The sequence below is a fragment of the Notamacropus eugenii genome, chromosome 5 (assembly GCF_028372415.1).
Source record: "Notamacropus eugenii isolate mMacEug1 chromosome 5, mMacEug1.pri_v2, whole genome shotgun sequence".
NCBI lineage: Eukaryota > Metazoa > Chordata > Mammalia > Diprotodontia > Macropodidae > Notamacropus > Notamacropus eugenii.
The window spans coordinates 453,077,595-453,103,898 of NC_092876.1; the positions used below are offsets into that span (position 1 = coordinate 453,077,595).

A 26,304-nucleotide genomic window follows, 5' to 3' on the forward strand; every position below is an offset into this window, starting at 1 on the left:
TCATCAATGAATATTGATGCAAATATCCTAAATAAAACATTAGCTGGGAGACTACAACAATGTATCACAAGAATTATATATTGTGACCAAGTGGGATTTATACCAAGAATGCAGGGATGGGTCCAACATAAAGAAAACTATAAACATAACTCATTCTATCAATAGCAAAATTAACAAAAATCATGATTATATCAATAGATGCAGAAAATACAATACTCATTCCTATTATAAATACTTGAAAGCATAGATATAAACGGATTTTTTCTTAAAATGATAAGAAGCAACTACCTAACACCATCAGCAAACATTATTAGTAAAGGGAATAAGCTAGAATTGCCTTCCCAGTAAGATCAGGAGTGAAACAAGGATGTCCAATACCATCAGTATTATTCAATATTGTATTAGAAATTGTAGCTATAGCAATAAGAGAAGAAAAAGAAATTGAAGGAATGAGCTCAGGCAATGTGGTAATAAGACTATGTCTTTTTTGCACACAATATGATGATATATTTGGAAAATCCTAGAGATTCGACCAAAAACACAATAATTTTAATAAAACAATAATTTTAATAAAGTAGGACATAAAAAATAAACCTACATAAATCATCAGCATTCTATATATCACCAACAAAGCCCTGCAAGAAGAGATAGTAAGAGATACTTCATTTAAAGTAACTATCGACAATAAACACTACCTGGGAGTATACCTGCCTTGCAAGACAAACCCAGAAATTATATGAACATAATTATAAAATTTTTTTACACAAATAAAATCAGATTTTTAAAATTGGAGAAATAATGATTGAACCAGCCAATATAACAGAAATGACAATTCTACCTAAACTTAGTACTTATTCAGTGTCATCCCAATTAAACTACCAAAAAATTACTTTATTGAACTAGAAAAAAATAAGAACAAATGCATTTGGAAGAACAAAAGGTTAAGAATATCAAAGGAATGAATTTTTTAAAATGTAAAGGAAAAGGTGGTGAGCAGGACCACATCTTAAAGTGTAGTAGGAGGCAATAATTATCCAAACTATGTGATACTGGCTAAGAAAGAATGGTGGATTACTGAAATAGGGGAGGTATACAATACACAGTAGTAAATGATTATAGTAACCTAGTATTAAACACAAGGATCTAAGCTTTGAGGATAAGAATTTACTATCTGGTAAAAATTGCTGGGAAAACTGGAAAGCAGTCTGGCAGAAAACTAAAAGGAAATACCAAGCTTACACTGTTTACCAAGACAAGGTCAAAGTGGCTATATGTCTTAGACATAAAGGGGGATATAAGCAAGTTAGAAGCGTATAGAATATATTATCTATCAGATTTATAGGTAAGAGAAGAATTCAGGAATAAAGAAGAGAGCAAGTATTATGGGATATAAAATGGCTGCTTCTGATTACCTTAAATTGAAAAAGGTTTTATATAAATAAAACCAACGTAGCCAAGACTGGAAAGACAGCAGAAAATTGGGGGGGTGGTATTTTATAGCCAGTTTCTCAGACAAAAGCTTCATATTTCAAATATGTAGAGAACCAAACCAATTTTATAAGACTATGAGTCATTCCCCAATTGATAAATGATCAAAGGATATGAAGAGGGAGTTTGGTGATGAAGCAATCAAAGCTAAAGGTAATCATAAGAAAAAATGCTCTAGAGATACTTGGAGGGGAGGAGCCAAGATGGCGGAGTAGAAAGATACACATATGCTAACTCTGAACCCACAGCCCATAAAATACCTGTAAAGAAGAACTCCCAACAAATTCTGGAGCAGCAGAAGCCACAGAACAATGGAGTGGAAGAGATTTCTGTTCCAGAGAGACCTGGAAAACCAACACGAAAGGTCCGTTGCGCACCAGACCCGCAGCAAAGTCCAGCCCTGCCTTGGCCGCGCAGCACCAAGAGAAGCAGATCCAAGCAGGCTTCAGGGACAGAATCTCCAGCAGCCGCGCAGGTCCTTCCACCCACAGGTCAGTGAGAGAGTCTTTTTGGCTGGCCGAGAAGGGAGCAGGGTGTCCCCATAACTCAGGCCCCCTCGGGAGGCAGCAGCAGAGGCAGCAGCAGACAAGGGCTCCCAAAGCAGGCAGGAGCTCAGATCCATTGTTTGAAGGTCTCTGCATAAACCCCCTGAGGGAACTGAGCCCCTTGTGGTGGCCCTGCCCCAACCTGAGCACCTGAACTTAATCTCACACTGAATAGCAGCCCTGCCCCCACCCAAAGCCCTGAGGCTGGGAAGCAGCATTTGAATTGCAGACCCCAATCCCTGGCTGGGCGGATCTGGAGGCTTGGTGGGTGTGGAGAGGACACTCAGAAGTCAAGTCTCTGGCTGGGAAAATGCCCAGAAAAGGGAAAAAAAATAAGATCACAGAAGGTTACTTTCTTGGTGAACAGATATCTCCTCCCATCCTTTCTGATGAGGAAGAACAATGCCTACCATCAGGGAAAGACACAGAAGTCAAGGCTTCTGTATCCCACACATCCAAAATAAATATTCCATGGGCTCAGGCCATGGAAGAGCTCAAAAAGGATTTTGAAAATCAAGTTAGAGAGGTGGAGGAAAAACTGGGAAGAGAAATGAGAGAGATGCAAGAAAAGCATGAAAAGCAGGTCAGCACCCTGCTAAAGGAGACCCAAAAAAATGGTAAAGGAAATAACACCTTGAAAACTAGCCTAACTCAACTGGCAAAAGAGGTTCAAAAAGCCAATGAGGAGAAGAATGCTTTCAAAAGCAGAATTAGCCAAATGGAAAAGGAGATTCAAAAGCTCACTGAAGAAAACAATTCTTTCAAAATTAGAATAGAACAGATGGAAGCTAATGATTTTATGAGAAACCAAGAAATCACAAAACAAAACCAAAAGAATGGAAAAATGGAAGATAATGTGAAATATCTCATTGGAAAAACAACTGACCTGGAAAATAGAACCAGGAGAGACAATTTAAAAATTATGGGACTACCTGAAAACCATGATCAAAAGAAGAGCCTAGACATCATCCTTCATGAAATTATCAAGGAAAACTGCCCTGAGATTCTAGAACCAGAGGGCAAAATAAGTATTCAAGGAATCCACTGATCACCACCTGAAAGAGATCCAAAAAGAGAAACTCCTAGGAACATTGTGGCCAAATTCCAGAATTCCCAGGTCAAGGAGAAAATATTGCAAGCAGCTAGAAAGAAATAATTCAAGTATTGTGGAAATACAATCAGGATAACACAAGATCTAGCAGCTTCTACATTAAGGGATTAAAGGGAGTGGAATATCATATTCCAGAAGTCAAAGGAACTAGGACTAAAACCAAGAATCACCTACCCAGCAAAACTGAGTATAATACTTCAGGGGTAAAAATGGTCCTTCAATGAAATCAAGGACTTTCAAGAATTCTTGATGAAAAGACCAGAGCTGAAAAGAAAATTTGACCTTCAAACACAAGAATGAAGAGAAGCATGAAAAGGTAAACAGCAAAGAGAAGTCATAAGGGACTTTACTAAAGTTGAACTGTTTACATTCCTACATGGAAAGACAATATTTGTGACTCTTGAAACTTTTCAGTATCTGGGTAGTTGGTGGGATTACATACATACACACACACACACACACACACACACACACACGCACACTCACACAGAGACAGAGAGCACAGAGTGAATGGAATAGGATGGGATCATATCTTAAAAAAATGAAATTAAGTGGTGAGAGAGAAATATATTGGGAGGAGAAAGGGAGAAATGGAATGGGGCAAATGATCTCTCAGAAAAGAGGCAGGCAAAAGACTTTTTAGTGGAGGGAAAAAGAGGGGAGGTGAGAGAAAAACATGAAGTTTACTCTCATCACATTTGACTCAAGGAAGGAATAAAATGCACACTCATTTTGGTATGAAAACCTATCTTACAATACAGGAAAGTGGGGGACAAGGGGATAAACAGGGTGGGGGGGATGATGGAAGGGAGGGCAATGGGAGGAGGAAGCAATCTGAAGTCAACACTCTTGGGGAGGGACAGGAACAAAAGAGAGAATAGAAGCAATGGGGGGCAGGATAGGATGGAGGGAAATATAGTTAGTCTTACACAACTCGACTATTGTGGAAGTCATTTGCAAAACTACACAGATATGGCCTATATTGAATTGCTTGCCTTCCCAAAGGGAATGGGTGGGGAAGGAGGGATGAAGAGAAATTGGAACTCAAAGTTACAGGAACAACTGTTGAGTACTGTTCTTGCTACCAGGAAATAAGAAATACAGGTAATAGGGTATAGAAAGTTATCTGGCCCTACAGGACAAAAGAGAAGATGGGGACAAGGGAAGGGAGGGATGATGGAAGAGAGGGCAGATTGGTGATAGGGGCAATTAGAAAGCTCGGTGTTTTGGGGTGGGGGGAGGGGACAAATGGGGAGAAAATTTGGAACCCAAAATTTTGTGAAAATGAATGTTAAAAGTTAAATAAATAAATTTTAAAAAAATGCTCTAAGTCACTACTGATTAGAGAAATGCAAATTAAAACAACTCTGAGGTGCCATCTCAGATTGGCTAAAATGACAGAAGAGGAAAATGACAAATGCTTGAAGAAATATGGGAAAATTGGGACCCTCATACACTGTTGGTGCAATTGTGAACTGATCCAACCATTTTGGAAAGCCATTTGAAATTATGTCTAAAGAGCTGTAAAACTCAACAATACCATTATTAGATCTGTTTCTCAAGGTGATCAGGAAAAAAGGAAAAGAACACATATGTTCTAAAATATTTATAGCAGTTCTCTTTGTGGTGGCAAAGAAGTGGAAAGTGTGGGGATGCCCATCCCTTGGGAAAAGGCTGAGTAGGTTGTGGTATATGTGGTATTTGATTGTGACGGAATGCTATTGTGCTGTAAGAAATGATGAGTCGGTTGGTTTTAGTAAAACATGGAAAGACTTGCCTTAAAATAATGCAGTCAAACAAGTAGAATCAGAAGAACATTGTACACAATAACAGCAATACTGTTCTAAGAGTAACTGTGAATGTCTAAGCTCTTCTGAGTAATATGATCATTCATATCCAAACTGTGAAAGACTTATGAAAGAACCGATCTACGGCAGTGTGTATTGAATAGTTTCACTTTTATACGGATGTCAAATGTTGGCCTTCTCTAATGTGGAACTGGGAGGGATGGAGAGAGAAAATTTGGAACTCAAAATGTAACAAAAAAGAGATAAAATTAATTTTAAAAATTCCAGCTAAAGATGGACAATTTGTAGTCTTTAATAGCTGCCTTGGAGCACTTAAAAGTTAGGTAACTTGCCCATAGCTAGAAAGCTAGTATATTTCAGAAACAGGATTTAAAACAAGGTCTTTGTGAATCCAAGGTTGGCCCTATCTCCACTACACCCCTCATCTGTGACTATTGGTAAATTAGATGGGCTTAAAGTGTCATGGGACAAAAAAAGATAAAATTAGAACTGCCATATTTTGTTCTTCTTGCCTCAGAGGGCAAAACAATGAGAGGTTTAAAGGGGACTCTGGTAATACTCTTTCAGCAACAACTGTCTGAGAGATACTGGTGATGCAAGGCAATACTTTAAGAACAAAGAGTTTTTTGAGGCATAGGAAACCCTTTAATTTTCTATTGGTCCAACCAAAAAACTGTGTGGCAGCTTTTTATAATCTCTAAGAGAATAAGAGAAAATTCACAGCAGAACTTTATACAGTTATGGAAGAGAGCACAAAAAATATATTGTTTACTCATTTCATCATACCTTGTCTAACATGAAGTATTTTGTGCATTATTACCACTGTATTTCACATATTTATCAGTCAACAAGGATTTATTAAGCACCTACTAAATGCCAGGCACTATGCTAAGTACTGGAGATGACAAAGAAAGGATAAGTCTTTGTCCTCAATGAGTTCAAATTATAAGGGATGAGATGACATTACTGCGTGCATACAAGATATCCATCTCTACACAGACTGACAGACACATCTACACGTCTGCTTGTCTGTCTGTCTATCTGTCTGTCTACCTATCATGGACTGAAGGTAACCTCAGAAGGAAGACCTGGGGGGTGGGAGTGGGAAAGGCCTCCTGCAGAAAATGAGATTTGAGCTAAGACTTGAAGGAAGCCAATGAAGCTAAGAAGTGGAAGTGAGGGGATATTTATGTTGATGGCTAACAAGTTTATAATAAAAACATTTTTAAAAAAAGAAAACATTGGTGTAATGTAAAAAAAGACTGCTTGTAATAGAAAGGAAATGAAGAGTGAGTGTCAGCTGACCTTGTAAAGACTTGGCTACTTCTATAAGTCATCAATATTCTTGTGCTGAGAAGCCATAAGACCTTCCAGACTTTGTAGAAAAAACTCCTAAATGAAAACCTATAGGAGATTCATATGAAGAGAACTATTCTTCTTTTAAATAGAGAGTATTAGAGTAACTAAACATTTACTTCACTTACAGTTAAATCAAGATAAATCATTTTTACCTAATTTGAGAAACAACTCGGAGCTGGTCACGTTGCATCGCTTCAGATTTTGGTTTTTGCAATAGATACTTCAATTCTTTTTGCAGACGATCTGAGAGTGTTCCGGATGTTGCGTAATCCATTATGTCATACATTATCATTGTCTTTGGAAAGTTTTCCAGGCTCAGCCTTCTCCAGCGGTTACTTTTGCCACCAAGATATGCTGGGGTTTCATCCAGAAAACTGGTAAACTATAAAACAGAAAAATCCAAGACTAATTACCTGATGGAGTTACTCTAAATTTTCTGTGGAAGTTTCTTTTTAAAAATTTTTTTAAAATTTAGTTTTAGTTTTCAACATTCATTTCCACAAAATACTGAGTTCCAAATTTTCTCCCCATCTCTTCCCTCCCCCCTACACCAAGATGGCATGCATTCTGATTACCCCTTCCCCTAGTCTGCCCTCCACTCTATCACCACCCACCTCCACCATCCCCCTTACCCCTCACTTTCATTTTTATACCTCATTGCCTGTGCATCTTATTTCCCAGTTGAATGAAAAACAATTTTTAACATTTGTTTTTAAAACTTTGAATTCCAAACTCTCTTCCTTTTTCCCTCCCTACTCACCCTCATTGAGAAGGCCAACAATTCAATATACATTATATATGTGTAGTTATGCAAAACACTTCCATAACAGTCATGTTGTGAAAGAATAACTATATTTCCCTCCATCCTATCCCACCTCTATTTATTTTATTCTCTTTGATCCTGTCCCTTTTCAAAAGTGCTTCTGACTGCCCCTCCCCCAATCTGCCCTACCTTCTATCATTCCCCCTTTATCCCCTTTCCCTCTACTTTCCTGTAGGGTAAGATACCCAACTGAGTATGTATGTGATTCTCTCCTTAAGACAAATTCAATGAGAGTAAGGTTCTCAGGGGAAGTTTCTTAACAATTTCTGCTCTGTATATAACAGATACACCAAGATTAGCAAGCTTTTTGTGCAGAAATCCTGTTTTCTTTTAAATTTTCCTAAGCACCAACATAATGGCTGATACATATTTGGTGTTCAATACATGCTGCATAATTCACAAATGAACTGACCACTGTGTTCAAGGTAACTCCAGTGCTATTTCTTGACATACTGAAGTCTAGACGATATCTGAATAAGACATTTGGAAAACAGGGTATTCTTACAGGATGAGTACCCAGTTCCTTATTTTCATTTGAAATATTTTAGTTACTCAAATTTTAATTTTGTTTCTAAATTAAATTAAACAAAATGTAAAGTTTGTTTTAGAAAAATTAATCTGATTGGCTAACGTGAGAAAACTGGAAAATGATAAATGTTCTAGAAGATGTGGGAGAATTGGAACACTAATTCATTTTTGGTGGAGCTGTGAGCTGATCCAACCATTCTGGAGAGCAATTTGAAATTATGCTCAAAGGGCTATAAAAATGTGCATGCCCTTTGACCCAGCAATACCACTTCTAGGGCTATATCCCAAAGAGATCATAAAAAATGGGAAAAGGACCCACATGTACAAAAATATTTTTAACAGCTCTTTTTGTGGTGGCCAAGAACTGGAAATTAAGGGACTGCCTATCAATTGGGGAATGGCTGAACAAGTTGTGGTATTTGAATGTAATGGAATACTATTGTGCTATAAGAAATGTGGAACACACACACTTCATGAAAACTTAGAAAGACTTATATGAACTGATGCTGCGTGAAGTGAGCACAGTCAGGAGAACATTATGCCACAGTGGCTGTTTCTGATATACTTGGCCCTTCACAGCAATGCAAGGACCTGAAACATTCCCAAAGGACTCTTGATGCAAAACGCCATCCACATGCAGAGAAAGAACTATGGAGTCGGAATGCAGAATGAAGCATTATTTTCTCCTTTGTTATGTTTTGTTTTTCTTGTGGTTACTCCGATTCATTTTAATTCTTCTATGCAACATGACTAATGTGAAAATGTGTTTAATAGGAATGTATGTGTAGAACCCATACAAGACTGCATGCCTTCTTGGGGAGGGGAGGGGAAGGAAGGAGGAAAAAATTTGGAACTTATGGAAGTGATTGCTGAAAACTGAAAACAAATTAATAAATTTAGGGAAAAAAAGAATCTGAGAGCATTTCATGCTCTGTGGTTGGTTTACAAAGGACCTCTTCACAACAGTAAGGTAGGCAGTGTGTTATCATCCCCATTTTGGCAATGCAGTAACTGAGGCTCAAAAAAAAGCAACTTGCTTATAGTCATAGAGCTATTAAGTGTTAGAAACATAATTTCAACCTATGCCCCAACTCCAAGTCTTGGAACTCTTTCCACTATACCCCTACTTGAGAGGAAAGGACAGGAACCAGGCAGTGGAATGCATAGGGAGGGCATATTCTGCAGAGCAATTTGGAACTATCCCTAAAGGGCAATAAAACCATGCATACTCTTTGACATAGCAATACCACTACCAGGTCTGTATCCCAAAAGATTAAAAAAAAAAACAAAAAAGAAAAGGACCTATGTATACAAAAATATTTATAGTAACTTTTCTGGGAGTAAAGAATTAGAAGTTGAAGGGATGCCCATCAGCTAAGGAATGGCTGAACAAGTTCTTTCAGAAAAACATGGAAAGACTTGCATGGGGTGATGCAAAATGAAATGTACTGTATAGAAAGTAACAGCAATATTGTCAGATGATCAGCCATGAAGGACTTAGCAATTCTCAGCAATACATCAATCTAAAACAACTCTGAAGGACTTATGACTCAAAATGCTATCCAAATGTAATGAAATATTATTGTGCTATAAGAAATGATGAACAGGAAGACTTCAGAGAGGCTTGGCAAGACTTATGTGAACTGCTGCTGAGTGAAAGGACCAGAACCAGGAGAACTTTGTACACAGCAACAACCACAGTGTGCAAGGAATTTTTCTGGTAGACTTGGAATTTCATTGCAGTGCAAGGACTTAAGAAATTTCCAGTGGACTCTTGAGGCAAAGTGTCTTCCACATCCAGAGAAAGAACTATGGAACTGGATCGCAGATAGAAGCAGACCATTTTCTTTTGTATTATCCTTTGTTTTGTTTCATGGTTGCTCCCATTCATTTTAATTCTTCTATGCAACATACATTTGATAGGAATGTATGTGTAGAACCCATGCTGTCTCAGGGGAGTGAGAGGGGAGGGAGCGGGGAGGGGAAAAAATCTAAGCTATATGCAAGTGATTGTAGAACACTGAAAACAAATAAAATAATTTAATTGAAAAAATGCTACCCATCCCCAGAGAAAGAAATGATAGTGTCTGAATGCATATTTAAGCATAATCTTTAACTTTATTTTTCTTGAGATTTTTTCTTGTCTGTCTTTTCTTTCACAACATGACTATCATGCATGTTTTGCATGACTACACATATATAACCTATATCACATTGTTGCCTTCTCAGGGATGGGGGGAGGGAGAGAATGTGCAACTTAAAGTTTTAAAAATGAATGTTACAAATTGTACATGTAACTGGAGAAAAATAAAATACTAAATAAAAGCTTAAAAAAAGAGGGAGGGCATGTGACTTGGTGGGGCTCCGTGTATCTCTTCAAGTCTACCATCTTTGTGTTTTTCTCCCTATTTTCCTTGTGCTAATCCCTCACATGCACATTCTCAACAATGACACAACACGGAATCAGAGATTCTCAGAAATGGAAACAAATCCAGTGGCCAAATAGTGGAGCTCTTATCTGAACAGAAATTCTCTTTACACCAAAAACAAGTGGTTATGGTCATACAATCTTTGAAGTCCACCAGGTAGGGCAGACACCCTATCTTAAGAGGCAAGTCATTCTTTGAGCTGGATAACTCTAATTATTAGAAAGTCCTTCTTTACATTAATCCCAGATTTGATTATTTGCTCCTTCTATCTACTGCTACTAATCCTACCCTCTAGGGCCAAGCAGATTATCTTATTCACCACATTGTATATTAAATTCCTCCAAATTCTTTGAGGTAACTATCCTGACTCCTTCTCAGGACCACGAAGCTTCTTTTCTCTTGGCTAAACAATGTCTAGTTTCTTTAGCTGATCCTCATGTGATGTGACTGTGAGAGCCTTTCACCATACCGGTCACACTTCTCTGGGCATTGTCCAGTTTATCAACGTACATATTAAATGTGATACCTCAAACTAAGCACAATATTACAGATGTAACCTAGCTAGGGAAAGGTATAGTGGAACAATGGCTGCTCTAGTCCTGGGTGTCATGTCCACTTTAATTCAGTCTAAGGTTGTGTTCACTATTCTGGATGTCATAAAACACTGCTGACTCATATTGAGTTTTTAATCCATTAAAACCCCCATATATCATTTTCTGATCATTTACTTCTATCTAGTCATGCCTTCCTCTATCTTCTTTACTTTTAGTCTAGGATACAATTTTACATTTATGCTAATTATACTTTATTATATTTGGCCCCAAATTTTAGTCTGAGTTTTTAGATTCTGAATGTCATTCAGTCTGTTAGTTGTTCCACCCAGCTTTGCGTCACCTTTAAAACTGTCAAGTACTTCATTTATATCTTTATCTGAGTCAATGACAAAAGAATTATATAGCACAGGTCCTAGGACAGATCCCTAGGACACTATCAGAGACTTCTTTTCAAGTTGGTGGAGAATGATTAGTAATTGCTTTTTGGGTCTCGCTTTTCACATAATCCCAAAGCCGCCTCCTTATGCTACCGTCTAGTCCATATCATCTTGCCCACAAGAACAACCTGACAAAACTGGACAATTTTATCAAATGCTCTGTTAAAACTTAGTAAACTATCCACAGAAATATACTGAATGATAAGTCTAAGAATATCCCTTTACTATTATTAGACTGAAACTATCAGCAGTATATTTTCCTAGGAATCATTTATTATTAACTCCCCCCTGGTGATATAAATATAAGAGTTGAAAAAGTTCCTTCATTTAAAAAACTTATGCTCTATTAGAGGACAAGAACATGGAAACAGATAAGTAAATGAAAGAAAATTTCAGAAAGAGAAAAAGGATACTAAGAATCAGGTATTCAGGGAGGTGGTGGCAAGAGTGGGGTGCGTTCCAGGACTGAGGACAGTCTGTGCAAAGGAACAACAACGAGAAATGGAAGGTCAGGATGGGGGTGCAAAGGAACAACAACAAGAAATGGAAGGTCAGGATGGGGAAACAAAGTAACTTACCCGTCTGGCTGAAACAGAGGGAATGCTGAGCACTAAATCTGAAGAGGCAAACAAAGGTCCTTAACTGCCAATGTGTGCAGTTAGCGTTTTATTCTTGAGGTAACAGGGGTTCACTAAAGTTTACTGAGGGAGGGAGTGAGGCTGCCAGAGCTGTTTTTTAGGAAAGCTCATCTGGCGGCTAAATGGAGGCAGCAAGGCCTGAAACTGGAACTGTAGAGTCCAGCCACAATACTATTATAGTAGTCTAGGTGATGGATAATGACAGTGCGAAGTAGGAAGGTGGACGTGTGAATGTAAAGAATGGGACATTTACTAGAAATACTGTGGTAGGAGAATCAACAGGACTTGGCAACTCAGTGTGGGCTGAAAGAGAAGGATGACTCTTAGGTTGATAACCCCAATGACTAGAAAGATGGTGAGAGTTGTTTGGTAAGGGTGAGAAGATTTAGGGAGGAAGATAATGAACCATGTTTGGGAGTTGAATTTGAGATGCCTGTGGCACATCTCATTGGAAATGTCTAATGCACAGCTCAAAATGTACAACTAAGAGACACCTTAGGGTTAGGATTTCATAGAGAGTTCTGAGAGTCATCTGCATAGAGATGATAATTGAACTCATGAGAGATGATGAGATCACCAAGAGAAAAGATGGCCCAGGCTAAAACTTTGAAAGACGGTTCAATGATTCTTTAGTACATAAAATTAATCAGGGCAAATACTGCTCTTTTATCAGTAATATTAATTATACACAACTCCATATGCTCATGGCATCTTGTTTGAAATAAAGGCAGTAAAAAGAAAATGCAAATTCATGGAATGTGAAGAAATTACATATAGTATATAAATTCTCTGGTTCTCCATTTACTCCTCTAAAGGAGCAAACAAACCGAGGGGTTTGACTAGGAGATCTCTAAGGTACATTCTAGCTAAATTTTTTCATGACTCTTTAAGCAATGAAAAAGTTATGACTCTTCATGTACTTTCATGTTTATTCTGATTTACTTTCACATTAATGATAAAGGGAGTTTCAAATTTTGTCTCCTATTTCTTCAGTTCTGAAATCAAGATTCAGTATATACTTCTGTACCTCATATTCTATATTCATATATTCATGTATATGCATGAGATAGAAGATTTCAAACTCCTTTTATGAGTCGTGTGAAAACTTAATCAGACTAAACATAAAAAGAGTTATGTTTCTTTCTTTTAAAGTCTTATTGCTTCACACAGAATTAGTATGAATTATTCCAATAATATGGTTTTTTTCTCTTAGAGATAGGATGAAGGGAAGCCTTTCTCATTAATATTTAAAATACTGAAAATAGTCCTTACGTGCATGTAATCCTTCATGGTAACAACATCAACTTCATCAGCAACTTTGTACTTTTGGAATTGAAGTTGGTCTTGTATTATCTGGTCATAATATTTCCGATTTCCCATTAGTTTGCAAGCATCAACCACTGCCTGTGAAAGGGAACAGTGAATAAAAAATTCACAGATAATAGCAACAATTTTTGTTATTATGATGTGTCCACATTCCTTCGGGAGTTCATGTCACAATACAATCCACTCTTTTCTTCCAGAAGCTGGTTATTCAGAAGGAAAACATTTTTGCAATATTGACACAGAAAAATAACATCTTTGAAACAGTTTATAAAAGCATTTTTCTAGTGCCACTCCAACATAGAATTGAGCTAGGACAACTTGAAAATTCTAGAGTTCTTAGAGAACACTGTAGAAAAGACATCTGCTCTGAAGCATTGCATTTAAACATCAAACTGAAGTGGATGCAGCTCTCAAGCTGAGGCCTGGAGAGAAGTGATTTGCTTAAGGTCACAAAGCAGAGCAGTTAGTAGATCTGAGATCAAGGTCTCTGGTCTCCCGGGATGGTGTTCTTTTTACTATCACAGGACAGAAGCTAGAATCAGAATTTACATATTAGTGTATCTATGTATCTGTGTATCTGTATACATAAATATGTACATATACAGATACATACATATATGTACACATACATATATACTGTGATATTCCAATATCCTTTTAGACATCTTTGATTAGACAAGTAATTTCAATTTCGTGAAACTAGTCTATATAGGAAATGTTTTCTCAATTATTTACCAAATGAATTAAGCCTCTTTTTCCTAATAAGCATGATTTCAAGTGCAATCATTAATTGTGAAGAAACTTAGACATTCATAATTTATTGAATGAACCCTGAAACTCAGTGTGGTAGGAACAATATCTGCCATATAGACTCCTCTGGGGCAGCTAGGTGGTAGAAAGGAAAGAGCGTCAGATATGGAATCAGAAGATTCATCTTCTTGGGTTCAAATCTGGCCTCAGATACTTAGTAGCTGTGTGACCCTGAACAAGTCACTTAACCTTGGTTTGCTTCAGTTTCCTCATCTGTAAAATAAGCTGGAAAAGGAAATGGCAAACTACAATCCCAAAAGGGGCCATCAAAAGTTGAACACGATTGAACAAGACGACTAGTCTGTGGTTTTTTCCTCTTAAAACACAGAGAAGCCGTCTTGAGATTTGATTGGTTAAGGGGACTAAGACTTGAGCAACATATGTTGAATGTCTTCCTGGCTGCCTAGGACATAGAAGGTCAGCTCAGGAAGGGCTGTTCAGACTCCATGGGCGACCCAAAGTCATGCGAGACATTACAGCTAACACTCTACTGAGGCATGCTTATGTAAGGAAATAAGGGAGAATACATCTACATAAAATTGTGCTCTACCCTGCTGAGTATCCTTGTAATGTTATCATAAATTATCTTCTTATTGACTGTTAGATGGTCTACATCTAACAATTTCATTTTGTGTTTCATTTGGTTTCAATTCTACTAACTACTATCAAATTTTATAGGCTGGGCTTGCTTCTTCAGATTCAGGCCTGGGATGGGTTATTAGTCAGCCATCTAAAATGCCACAAAGGGAGTTTTTATTTAGCCATAGCATTCAAAGGATGCTCACAAGATCCAGCACTGGTTGAGGTAGTCAAATCAGTCAGTCAGTAAACATTTATTAAGCACCTACTATGGGCAAGGCACTGTGCTAAGTGCTCAGGACACAAAAAGAGGCAAAAACCATTCCCTGTCTTTAAGGAGCTTACAATCAAATGGCAGAGATAACAGGCACATAAACGTGTACAAAAAAGGTACGTGCAGAATAAATGGGAAATAGTTAGAAGATGGAAGGCACCAGAGTTATGAGGGGTTGGGAAAGTCTTCTTCTAGAAGGTGGGATTTAAGCTGGGACTTGAAGGAAGCCTGGGAGGCCAGGAGATGGAAATGAGGAGGGAAAGCATTTCAGGTATGAGAGAGAGCCAGTAAAAATGCCCAGGGTGGAGAGATGGAGAGTATTCTTCAAGGAACAGTAAGGATGCCAGTGTCACTGGAGGGTATATAAAGTGGAAGAAGACTGGAGAGGTAGGGAGTAGGTTATGAAGGGCATGGAATGCCGCCACACAAAGGCTGTTGTATTCAATCCTGGAGGTGGTGATTAGGGAAGGGGGGAAATGAGGGAAGAGTATAAAATGTAAGAAGAATAGAAAAGTAGGAGGAAGTGGCCAGGTTATGAAGGGCTCTGTGATGGAATCCTAATTAAGCTGCCCCAGCCCCAGTGTTCTAACTTCCTTCTAGGCCCTACTGAACAGCAGGCCCACAGCCCCTCCCTAGCCACTCGCTGCTCCTCCCTACCCCCCCCCCCCCCCACTTTCAATATTCTAACTTCTTCATATAGGCCCCACTGCTCATTAGAATACCAGGTGTGTCCATGCACTCCTATTTCTCACACAACAGCCGGCGTGTCCACATGATAGGACCCAGCCACAGCTCCCAGACCCATTCCTTGTATTCCCCACAGAAACAGCAGGTGTGTCCATGTACTCAACCACAGCCACATCTAGTTAGTCCTAGACAGGAGCACAATACTCAGCCAATCAGAAAGCAGCATCACCAGGATGCCCAGGCAGAATGTGGACCCCAAAACAATAGAAGGGACTTTCCCTAAGTAGGCACCTGCACAGTAATAGTAAAGAACTGACCTAGAGTGAACTTATGATACAGAGGCTTATTATAGTATCATTATCATGCATATATACTCCCCCCAAATGGGTTTTTCTGTATGCACTGTGGGTAACTGCCTGCCCAGTTCCACTGTGGCTGGGACCCCTCCTTTATTACCTAATCCCTTAACAAACACCTCTGCCTTTTTAATATTCATAATTTCTTCTTTGTAATTACATCTTAGACTATAAAAATCCATCTTGCTTTCTCTGAAGTTGCTGGTTTCTCTTGGAACTTAGCCTGCTTCATGAGAAAGGTCAATCTCAATAAATGCCTTTACTTGGATTATTCTTTGAGACAGTTCCACCACAATGCATCATGAAACCTCAACAGTATTTGGCATCTCTGACTGGGCAGAGCCTAAACCGCAACATCTGAATGTTAAACAATTTAGGGGGAAGTTCTGGTCCTCAGGTTACGTTGGCGGTGGCGACTCAGGCAACAGCCAGACATCCACTAAGTCTGAAGGGCCTTCTGTGCAAAACAGGAAGATTCTTCAACAGCTTGATCCGTATGTGCCTAATCCTTAAGATAATTTTCCTTCCTTGTAGGGAAAAAATCTGCCTTGCCTACACAGAAGATGTTGTTCCTACCACACTGAAGATGTGACCATGGTTAGTTAAGTCACTTAACTACTCTGCTCCTCAATTTCCTCACAGGCAAAATGAGGGACCTTGATGACCATTAAAATGCTTGCAACACTAATGACCTATCAATTTATGATTCTAAGAAGCTATGATGGATAAACAAAAAAGGATATCTTAGTAAGTCACCTCACTTGATGGCCTCAATGTATTTTTTCCACTGAAATACTTGTTCCCATGGCCTCCAGTGTGAAGAAAAATTTTAAACACAATAAAAGGTGGAAAGGTCTTACCACCAAATCTGAAAAAAGACTGTAAGTTAGTCGTTGGCATCAGATTAATGGCTCTGTTATTTTACTCAGTCTTGAAGTAATTGAATACATGAACATTACCTGAATCTAACTTTACATTGCACACTAGGATCTCTTACAAGAGCAGCCTCTAAGGGACACACTTTCTTCAGTATTTCATGTGTTACACAATTTTCCTGAAACAGATACTTGTGTGATTAATAATATCCATACATCCTATATGTAATTTATTAAATCACTCTGATAGGCTCAGAGCGAATGTAAATAGCAATTGTTTCTAAAATCCAGAGGATCTTCCCCTCCCCACTAATTTTTTCTTTATTTTGACTAGGTGAAAGAGGACGTTCTCTACCTCATTTCTTACCTAACCTTAATCACCGAATGGGCATTGCCCCAGTCAAACTAAGACCTGGGAAAGAGCTTAAAATGGCCAAGGTCCCCCATTGCATCCAGGGCCATCTTCAGTCATCCTGATCTACATCTTACCATGCACCCAGATGGTTCCAGAAGAGAAAGTGAGGCTTGTGACTTTGCCCAGCCTCCCTCACTTAAATCCAATTCACTTGCATGTCATGGCATCCCCTCCCTGAGGTCATGGTCCTCTTCAGGAACAAAGGACAAACAACAAGGACTATTTATACCAGTTGGATTAAGTACTGGTTATTAAGTAATTCAGTTCTTAAGGACTATTAAGTACTGGTACTTAAAAAGTTCTCAGTTTCATTGGGGTGGGTACTCTCCATTGACATATATTGCAACTCATCTAAAAGCTTGTCTTCAGGACTTACTGGAAGAAAAGAAGACATCCCTATGAGGACTTCTGAGGATGAGCCTTTTGATAAAGGTTAAGTATGTCTACATGTATGTAGGTACACAAGTATGTATGTATAACTTTTGGTCTTTATTCCAGATTTCAGACACAGAGTACTAAAGTACTGAAATACATTATGTGCTGACATTCTAACTCAGATATAGATATGCCTTTATCTAGGTATATCGAGATCCATATAAAAATCCAAAATAAAATTTAAAAAATTCAGCCCAGGACCATGTCATATTCTACCCCAATTGCAGCCTATGAACCCTTTCCTATTCTGTGTGATTCTTCTCCATCTCTCACTGAGGATCTACCCAGGATTTGTGTCATGGATGCCGCTGCAACAGTCAAATTGCCTACCTGTTATCTTCTCCTCTGGCCACAGGACTGGCCACATCTTTTTACAATCATGCACTTCCTGTCGCTTCTTGTGTTCTGGTTAAGCAGCTTACTTATAACGACCATGTATCTATCTGCATCTCCACTTCTGGGTTACCCATAATACCTTTTTTTTAGAGATCATGGTGTTTTAAGACCTGCAATTCTCGTAACATCATTGGGAGAAAACTGGTGTTAAAGAGACAAGTTTTGGAGGCAGGGTGCCACTTTGTCCTGCTGGGCTGACTCTTCTGGGTCACCTGCTAGATAAGCGATGTACATAAATGCTAGATACACTGCTAACCCATCTATATGGCACAGTCTAAACAAAAGTGGCAATTATCATCTCTTTTATATTTCCTTTATGGGTTGTTGGGCTGACTGTTCTCATCATTTATCTTTAAGTAATTCTATCTCTCTTTGGACAGCGGGAAGTCACTGTGAAAATTTGGGGGAGGCATATGTGTTTCTCCGCTTTATGCTTTATGTAAGTTTATGTTTTGTCTAGCAGATCGGACAGGGAACAAATTTACTCTAATCAATGCCAAGTCTTTAGTATTTCTTGGACCTGCTTCTTCTGATGTAATATTAATAACAAATTTCTGGATCCATACGGCATGTATTTGGGACTTTAACACCATCTTCTGAAGCTATCAGTATTTTCTATTGGTTATGTTGTAGCTGTCTCACATCTCCTTTGGAACAAGGTTTAAAAATAAATATGGTTTCCATTTATTAAAAATTCAGTATTACTTTAGGAACAAATAGCAACTATCAGTGTTAAGCAATCACATACAACATACATATATATTCATATCAGAAATCTCTAAGGAGAAAAACTCACAATTCTATGCTTTTAGATCATATTGGTGGAAAGTAGGAGACAGTGAATATCCTCGAAAAATGCATCTCTGAGGTGCAATCATTAGCCAATCTCACAGTGAGGGGGAGGAGGGGGTACATACCGCTGCACAAATTGTGTGTTTTAAGAGCTGAAACATCATTTTATCCATGTGAGAAAACCAAGCTCTCTGAATCACTTGAGCAGCCTGGGTTCTTTCAATTCTAAAGGAAAAAAAATAAATGAACAAGTTTAAATCACACATTATTCTTTCCTAAATACTCAGGAAACTTGGAATTTGAATTCCTACTAATTTTCCGCTCAGAATACAGTGTTGTGGAGTAGCTTTGGGTGCTCTGATATTTGCAGAACCAAGCAGGGAAAGTAGACAGAATAATGGAGACTGCCACTAACTTTTCCCTTATTATCCTTCCTAAGTCCCCAAAATGCACTGTTCAGAACTATTATAAAAATACATTATCAACAAATCAGAGTAACTAGATGGCCTTTATATAAAATGTTTTCTAAAACATGTTTTTTTCCTAAATATCCAAAGATTCCTAAAATGATGAAGGTTATTAATGATTAAGCCAACAGTATTGTTCAATTAGTACAAGTGTTTTGAAGATTAAAAAGTACAGTAATTCTAAATTTTCTCTGTTTTTGGCTAGACCTGTGATTTTATTGGTCTGTAAGAACTTCAGTGTGGAACATCTACCAGTGCAGATCAGAACCTTCTCTGAAACGGACAGTCATAGGGAGCTCCCTGGGTCAGAGAGGTTAGGTGATTTGACTCGGGTCCTACAATAGTCAATGTATGTCAGCAGCAGGACTTACAGCAGACATTCTTGACACCAAAGCCAGCTTTCTATGCAGGTGCCAGGCTATCGAACAGGTGTCAAATACACAGTCCTCCCTTGGAAGGCACCCAAACCAGATGAAAATGTTATGGAGAAACGTTTAACAAAAATACATAAAAACATGCAGTACAATAGCAATAATGTTAATCGTGGCTGTCAAAGCCAACATATCACCAACAGGGGCCCTTACATGTGGTTCAATGGCCTCATTTCTATTTGAGCTTACTCCACTGCTATATGACACAATTCCAAGCTGCAGATGTCAAACTCTCCACTTAAAAGCTTCACAAAGAATTACAACACATACTGGGAAAAGAAGAATCTAGCTCCCCACTGCATCCCCAATTCCCAGATTTTCCCTCCTGAGTTATGCTGATGCCTGAGTAAAGCAAAAATCTAAACTTGAGTGCTAGTCACTGGTCTCTGAAGTAGTTGATGCTGTTACCAGGCAGGGAGGTATTAACAACAGCCAACCTGTTCCCTCCTTTAGTCCTTTATCCAGCCATGATTCCAAATGGAGAGATGCGTTAAAGGCTGCACATCTGTACCCTTCCTTCCACCCAGAGGCCCCACTGCAACCCTCGCTGAAGCCAAAGAGCCCCTAAATGAGAGTACCCTTCAGAGAGCTCTAGAGGCTCGTGTTGTCCACCTTGAAGCTCAACAGATGCCATCAGCCAAATCCAAAGAATGCTATAAGGGGTTTGTGAGGTCACACCCTCAAACACCAGTGTTCCATCTTATGATTAGAACTTGGGGGGCCAATTAGTTCTTGAAGCTTCTCTATTCTCTAATGTCTACCTAGTGAGGGAGGCTTCACTCTCCTACTAACCACCTTTTTTTATAACCTCTTTCTGGCATCACTCTTCAGCTCAATCTTATTTTTCCCTTGGGCCCATTCTACTGTACTCTTTTTTTTTTTTTTTTTTTTTAAAGCAAGGCAACTGGGGTTAAGTGACTTGCTCAGGGTCACACAGCTAGTAAGCATCAAGTATCTGACACCGAATTTGAACTCAGGTCCTCTTGACTTTAGGGCAAGTGCTCTAACCACTGTGCCACCTAGCTGCCCCTCTTATTGTACTCTTAAGGAACCTCTGCTCTTTTCTAGAAAAATTATTCCATATCCTTGCATTTTTCACTGAGCATTTCTCTTCACTCCTAGATTTAACTGAAACTTGGCATTTCTTCTGGTACTGCCATAGCCCCTTTAACCTCCTATAATGGAAGTCATTCTTTTCCATAACTTGCAGGGCAAGCTGAAATCCTGGGAAGAGCTGCTAGCACTCTCCCACACACATATACAGGAATAGTCAGGAAAGAAGGCAGACAAGGGGAGACAGTGACATCAACTCCTAGGATAAGTTTTGCTCCTGTGCCTTATCCTACCACTTCCAGTTGTGCATAGGAGAACCAAGGCATCTTAGTCAAGAAACTATGGAGCTTCAAACCCTGAGAAACCTTGCTAGCTTGGTGGAAGAGGAGACTCTAAATGGATGCTGATTAGGTAACAATTTAGCCACAAGAAATTAAATGGGAAGCCACAAGGAATTTCTAAGTCTAAGTCAAAGTAAAGCGTCTGAGGGAAATCTTATCTTTGGAGACTAGGAAATACAGGTGAAAGGATGGATGTAAGCTGGCGGGCTCTCATTAGATAGCTTTCATTCTATAGCTGTGTGTTCCAAAGAGCTTAGTCTCTGATACTGAGAGGCTTCCTTATGGGAGAAAAGCTGAAAAGGTTCTCCCTTAGTCTGATAACTGGGTGGGTTAGGGCTTATGGCCCTTTTTTATTAAAGTGATTTGCAGAAAAATCTCTGGGATGTAGTGAAGCTAAATGAACAACTGAAGAGTTTATTTCCTCCTGCTGATTATTTTAACTTTGGCCATACTGAAGCAGAAATTAGCTTCCCAGCCTCAGGCCCTGGGGAGACATTGCTTGACAGTGACCAGCAGCGGCCATGGACTACTGGAGCAGCGTGAAGAAGCAGCCACATGAGACCAGCAGAGACTGCACGCCTGGCACAGACCGCGCGCCTGGCAGAAACCGCATGCCACATGAGCCTGGTGAGAAGCATCAGAAGACATGTCAGATTTGCAGCTGGAGCAGTAAGGAGTTCATCCAGGTATGTGCCTTGGCCACAAATGTTCCCTGCTTGTATGCTGTGCCCTTCCATGCACGTGCTCTCTACATGTACACACATGTACCTGTTGTACATTCCTCCCACCGATGGCGTGAAAAGTTGTTTCAGGTTGTGGGGAAACTCTTCATTGCTACTATTCCTAGGATGTCATTCTGTTAAATTTCTTTGTGTTGAATTGTGAGTTGAATTGTGAGCTCAAATCCATTTCTCACTCAGCTGCCAAAGTGATTTTCTAAAGCGTAGTTTTAAGGATGTCACTGCATGCCCCCCTCCCCACCCCCACCCCAACACACACACACACACACACACACACACACACACACACACACACACACACTTTCAGCGAATTCCAGAGGCTTCCTGTTTCCTCCGAGATCAAATACAAAGTACTCTGTCACTTAAAGCTTTAAATAAAACCTCTTTACCACCTGGCCCTTTCCTACCTTTCTATTCTTACACCTCACTCCCTTCCACACAACCCTGTTTACCACTCCTCACACGTGATAATCCAGCTTTCTCCTCCCCACTGTCTGGAAGGCTCCGCCTCAGTTTCCCAGGTTTCCTTTGGGTAGCTCTTCAGGTCTCTCCGGGCTGCCAGTGCTTTCCCTCTGGAGATTCTCTTTCATCTTTCATGTCTCCTCTATTAGAGTGTAAACTCCTTGAGGGCAGGAGCTGGTCTTGTTTTCTTTGTATCTCTAGCACTTAACTCAGGGCTTGAATCACAGCAAATACTAAATAAATGCTAAGTGACAGACTGACTAGCATTTAAGGACTCACTGAATTGTGGTTTTAAACGGAGGCAGACTCGGGAAATAACTTGAAAAAGAATAATCCTCTCTGGAATGCTCATTGTGCTAAAACTGGGGTAGGTGTCCCCAGATGCTACTTACCCCCCCAAGTCATGGAGCTGGTGGAGGAGTTTTCTGATAGCCTCGACAAGTCCTTTTCTTGCCCACCTTCCACTCTCGATCATCTTTCCTCCTTCAAAGTTCATGGAACACAAATACATAGCCTTCTCCACTTGTGTTTTCCTTCTGGTCTTCTGAACTCAGGTCACCCTTTGCCTTGCTCAATTACTCCAATACTTGGCTCACAGTTTTCTTCTCTATCTCATCTACCTGTCATTATGTCATGGACTTCGGTATCCACAAGTGCCACCTATGGATATTCTCTTCAACTTCAACAGTCATAGCCTTTCACACCCCTGGGAATTGTATTACCTCTAAAAGTTCTTCCCACTGACTACACTAAAAGTGCCAGGGCCTCCCACTGCATCCTGACGAATATTTGGCCACGGGACCCAGATGGCTCAGGAGAAGAAAGTGAGGCTGGTGACCTGCACAGCCCTCCCTCCCTCAAATCAAAGTCAAGTGCCAAGTCACGTCATCATCTAGATGTCATGTTCCTCTTCAAGAACGACGGACAAACACAACAACAACTCTCCTTGTTTTTGTAAGGCCTGGCAGGTCATAAATGCCCCTCACTCCCTGCTCCGACAATGGCCCCCTTTGCCTCCCTATGCCGTCCAGACTCAGTGTTGTTGATTCAAGTGCTACAACCATCTTCATTGATCACAGCATTTCCACTGTGCTAATCTGACATTTCAGCTAGTCCTCTTCTGGTTCCTTCTTTTCACCCTTGCTGGCTGTGTATTCCTGGAGAAAGTAAAGATATTATGCTTCAAAATCATCTACCAAAATATGTACTCTATGACAGCAGTTCTCCAAGCGTGGTTCTGAGGACCCCATAGGAGGCCCACGGTGTCAATATTATTGTCATGTTGATATGAAGATGAAATTTGTTTATAAAAATACTCTTCCTCTTTCTATCTCACTATCTTCTTTCCATCTACCTAACTGGGGTTTCAACCAAAATAATATATAGTAGCAGACTGAATGCAAAAGCAGATCCTGCTGTCTTCTATTAATCTAGACATTAAAGAGACTTGCAAAAATATGAAAAAACAATGCCACTCTTCTTGCTAAATAGTTTTGGTTTTGAAAATTTTGTAAAAATTGCTATTTGTGCTAATATATAATGGGATTATTACTATTTTAAATGAATTAATATTTAAAAAGTTTCTTGATCTGAATGTCTAATATAGCAAATATTGATAGATAAAACCTATCCAAATAAAAGTTCTTTGGGGTACTCAATAATTTTTAAAAATGTAAAGATCCTGAGGCCAGAAAGTTTGGGAGCTGCTGCTATACAGTATACAACCTTAAGTGGCTCCTTACTATGCTCACAAATCTTTGAATTAAACATTGACCCCTATTCTTCACCACACCAACTATATAAATCTTTTCCTAACTCAAGTCTCCAAACCTGCTTCTGTACCCCAAACTCACAGCAGATGAGCATTCCTCCTACTTACCATGGAACTCAAGTTGAAAGAGACCATAGACTTGGGTAGGGTCATCTCATAATATGCTAGTAAAGTAGCAAGGTGGGTTTCAAATTCAGGTCTTCCTAACTCCAAGTCCAGTGCTCTGTCCACTATGACACCTCACTGTCTTCTGCTTTTTAAGATTATCCTACATGAGTTCCCTCAATTTCCCTTTCAAAAGTTTTTGTCTATTTTCCATCACTTTCATTCATTCACTCATTTTTTCTTCTTATCTCAGAAGAAGAGGTGTTTGCAATCCTAGCCAAGACTAATTCACCCACTTTTGTCTTTAATCCCATTTACTGTTATTTCCTCCAGGATTTCGTTCTTTTAATCATTCCCTCATTTTCATGTCTTCAATCTCTCTCCCCCAATGGCTCTTTCCTATCTACGTATAAATACATGCTCAAGTTGAATGAATTCCTCCTTCTCTCATTCTTCCCTTTACCTTCTTTTATGCTCCCAAGAGCTCCTAGCCAACCTCTCTCCTTCCATTCTCTGCCAAACTTATGGAAAAGGTAGTTTATACCTGAAAACTCGGCATCCTTACTGCTCTTCACACTTATCAACTCCACAATCTAGTCTTTACTGGAACTGTTCTAAGATTCCCAAAGACCGACTATTTACCAAATCTAATGTTCTTTTCAAAAGTCAGTAGTCATAGATTTAGAGCTGGATATTCAAGTTCATCCAGTTCAAATTCCTCATTTTACAAGTTGAGTAAACTGAAACCCAGAGACGTTGTGACCTGCCCAAAATCACATACAGGTAGCTAATGACAGTCATTAGCTTTGAAAGCTGGTCCTCTCGCTCCAAGTCCCGCAATTTCCACAATGTCTTTTTCAATATTCATCCTTTCTGACCTCCATGTATCATTTAATAATGCTGATTACCCCTTTCCTTCTGGGTACTCTGCCCTAATTCTTAGGAAAAGCTTAGAGTAAGCTGAGGCTCATAAGGAATGCTAAGTAAAACAGTTTGTACACTCTTAAGTACCAGTTTAACTGCATGCTCACCTCCATCCTTGAGCCTTTTCCTGCCCTATCCTACTGATAATATTCCTCCTATCCCAATCATTGACCTTAACTCACCCTATATCATTCTTACTTCCTCTCTCTCAGTAAATTACCTCACTTACTTGACTGAGAAAACTGAAGCTATTTGTTGAGAAACCCCTCAACTCCCCAGGAGCGCTTTGAAACTACAACTACATCTTTAACAGTCTCTGCCTTTGGTACAGTCTCCAAGGAGGGACGACTCCACGGCTTCAAGGCCAATTCCCCACCAGTGCCCTTGATTTCATACCCATTTCTGATTTCATCCCCATTTCTTCTTGGGAATGCATCCCTCTTTCTTATGTTTAATCACTTTCTATTCCACTGTTTCCTTCCTTTCTTACTGCCTACAAGGCTGCAAAAATGAAATGAATGAACAAGTGTCACTAAGCACTGTATTAAGTGATGGAGATACAAATACAAGAGTGTAAGGGAGTTCTTGCCCTCAAGGAGCTTACATTTAATAGAAGAAATCAAGTACAGAAGAAAGTAATGAGAGAAGAGCGTTTTGGAGAAGGAAGACAGAATGAAAGGTGACTATGGATTGAGATTGTCTTTGCCAGGAATGGCAGTATTTCTTTGATTACAATTCCCAGAGCCAAAGGTGGAAAAAGGGAGGAAAGATGTGATGCTCAGCAGCATGGCAGGGAGGGAGACGGCATGGTAGGACCCTTGGTCTTGGAAGAGGTAGACTGGGGCTGTGGGTGGCATAGCCTACTGACTGCCAGGAAAAAATACCCAGGTCTCCTCCATCCCTGGAAATCTTTGCTTGACTCTACCATGCCCTAAAGTTATCCTTTTCAGCCTCTTCTCTGTTTTGTTGTGAGCTGCCATATCTTCACAACTTACCTAACTTCTCAACTTCTTACAAATAGGCTAAACTGACTACAGCTGCTCCCTCCAGTTACTGAGGACCATGAGATAATGAATTGGACCTCAGAGGCCATCTAGGCCCATGCCCTACTTTTAAAGATGAGGAAACTAAGGCTCCAAGAAGTTAAATGACTAGCTCAAGATCATCCAGGTTGTCAATGAAAAGAATCTGAATTTGAACCCAGACCCTCAGGTTTACAAATTCAGTACACTTTCTACAACACTGTTATAGACAAAGTGTTGTAAACAACAGTTTTCTGTCTGTTTTTTTCAAAATGTTCTTTTATCACATCACTGTTACTCCCACATAGAACTATTTCTTGTAA

The 26,304-nt window shown here is 39.4% G+C and overlaps 1 protein-coding gene across 8 annotated transcripts in view; it reads right to left on the bottom strand.

Annotated features, from left to right (window-relative positions):
• The window catches only part of C5HXorf58 (chromosome 5 CXorf58 homolog), an 82,483-nt gene that overhangs the window by 43,966 nt on the left and 12,213 nt on the right, over positions 1–26,304 (bottom strand). For 2 of the 8 annotated variants that reach the window (XR_011968251.1, XM_072615257.1), the window contains exons 1-6: positions 22,552–23,642; positions 18,791–18,890; positions 16,712–16,806; positions 16,509–16,620; positions 12,993–13,124; positions 6,464–6,693 (exon numbers count right to left, since the gene is read on the bottom strand). Coding sequence is in view for 7 of the 8 variants with exons in the window: in XM_072615257.1 (XP_072471358.1) it covers positions 6,464–6,693; positions 12,993–13,124; positions 16,509–16,620; positions 16,712–16,806; positions 18,791–18,890; positions 22,552–22,670 (788 nt within the window). In the remaining variant the exon portion in view is untranslated. The other 6 variants (XM_072615260.1, XM_072615262.1, XM_072615261.1 and 3 more) reach the window with 6 other exon arrangements.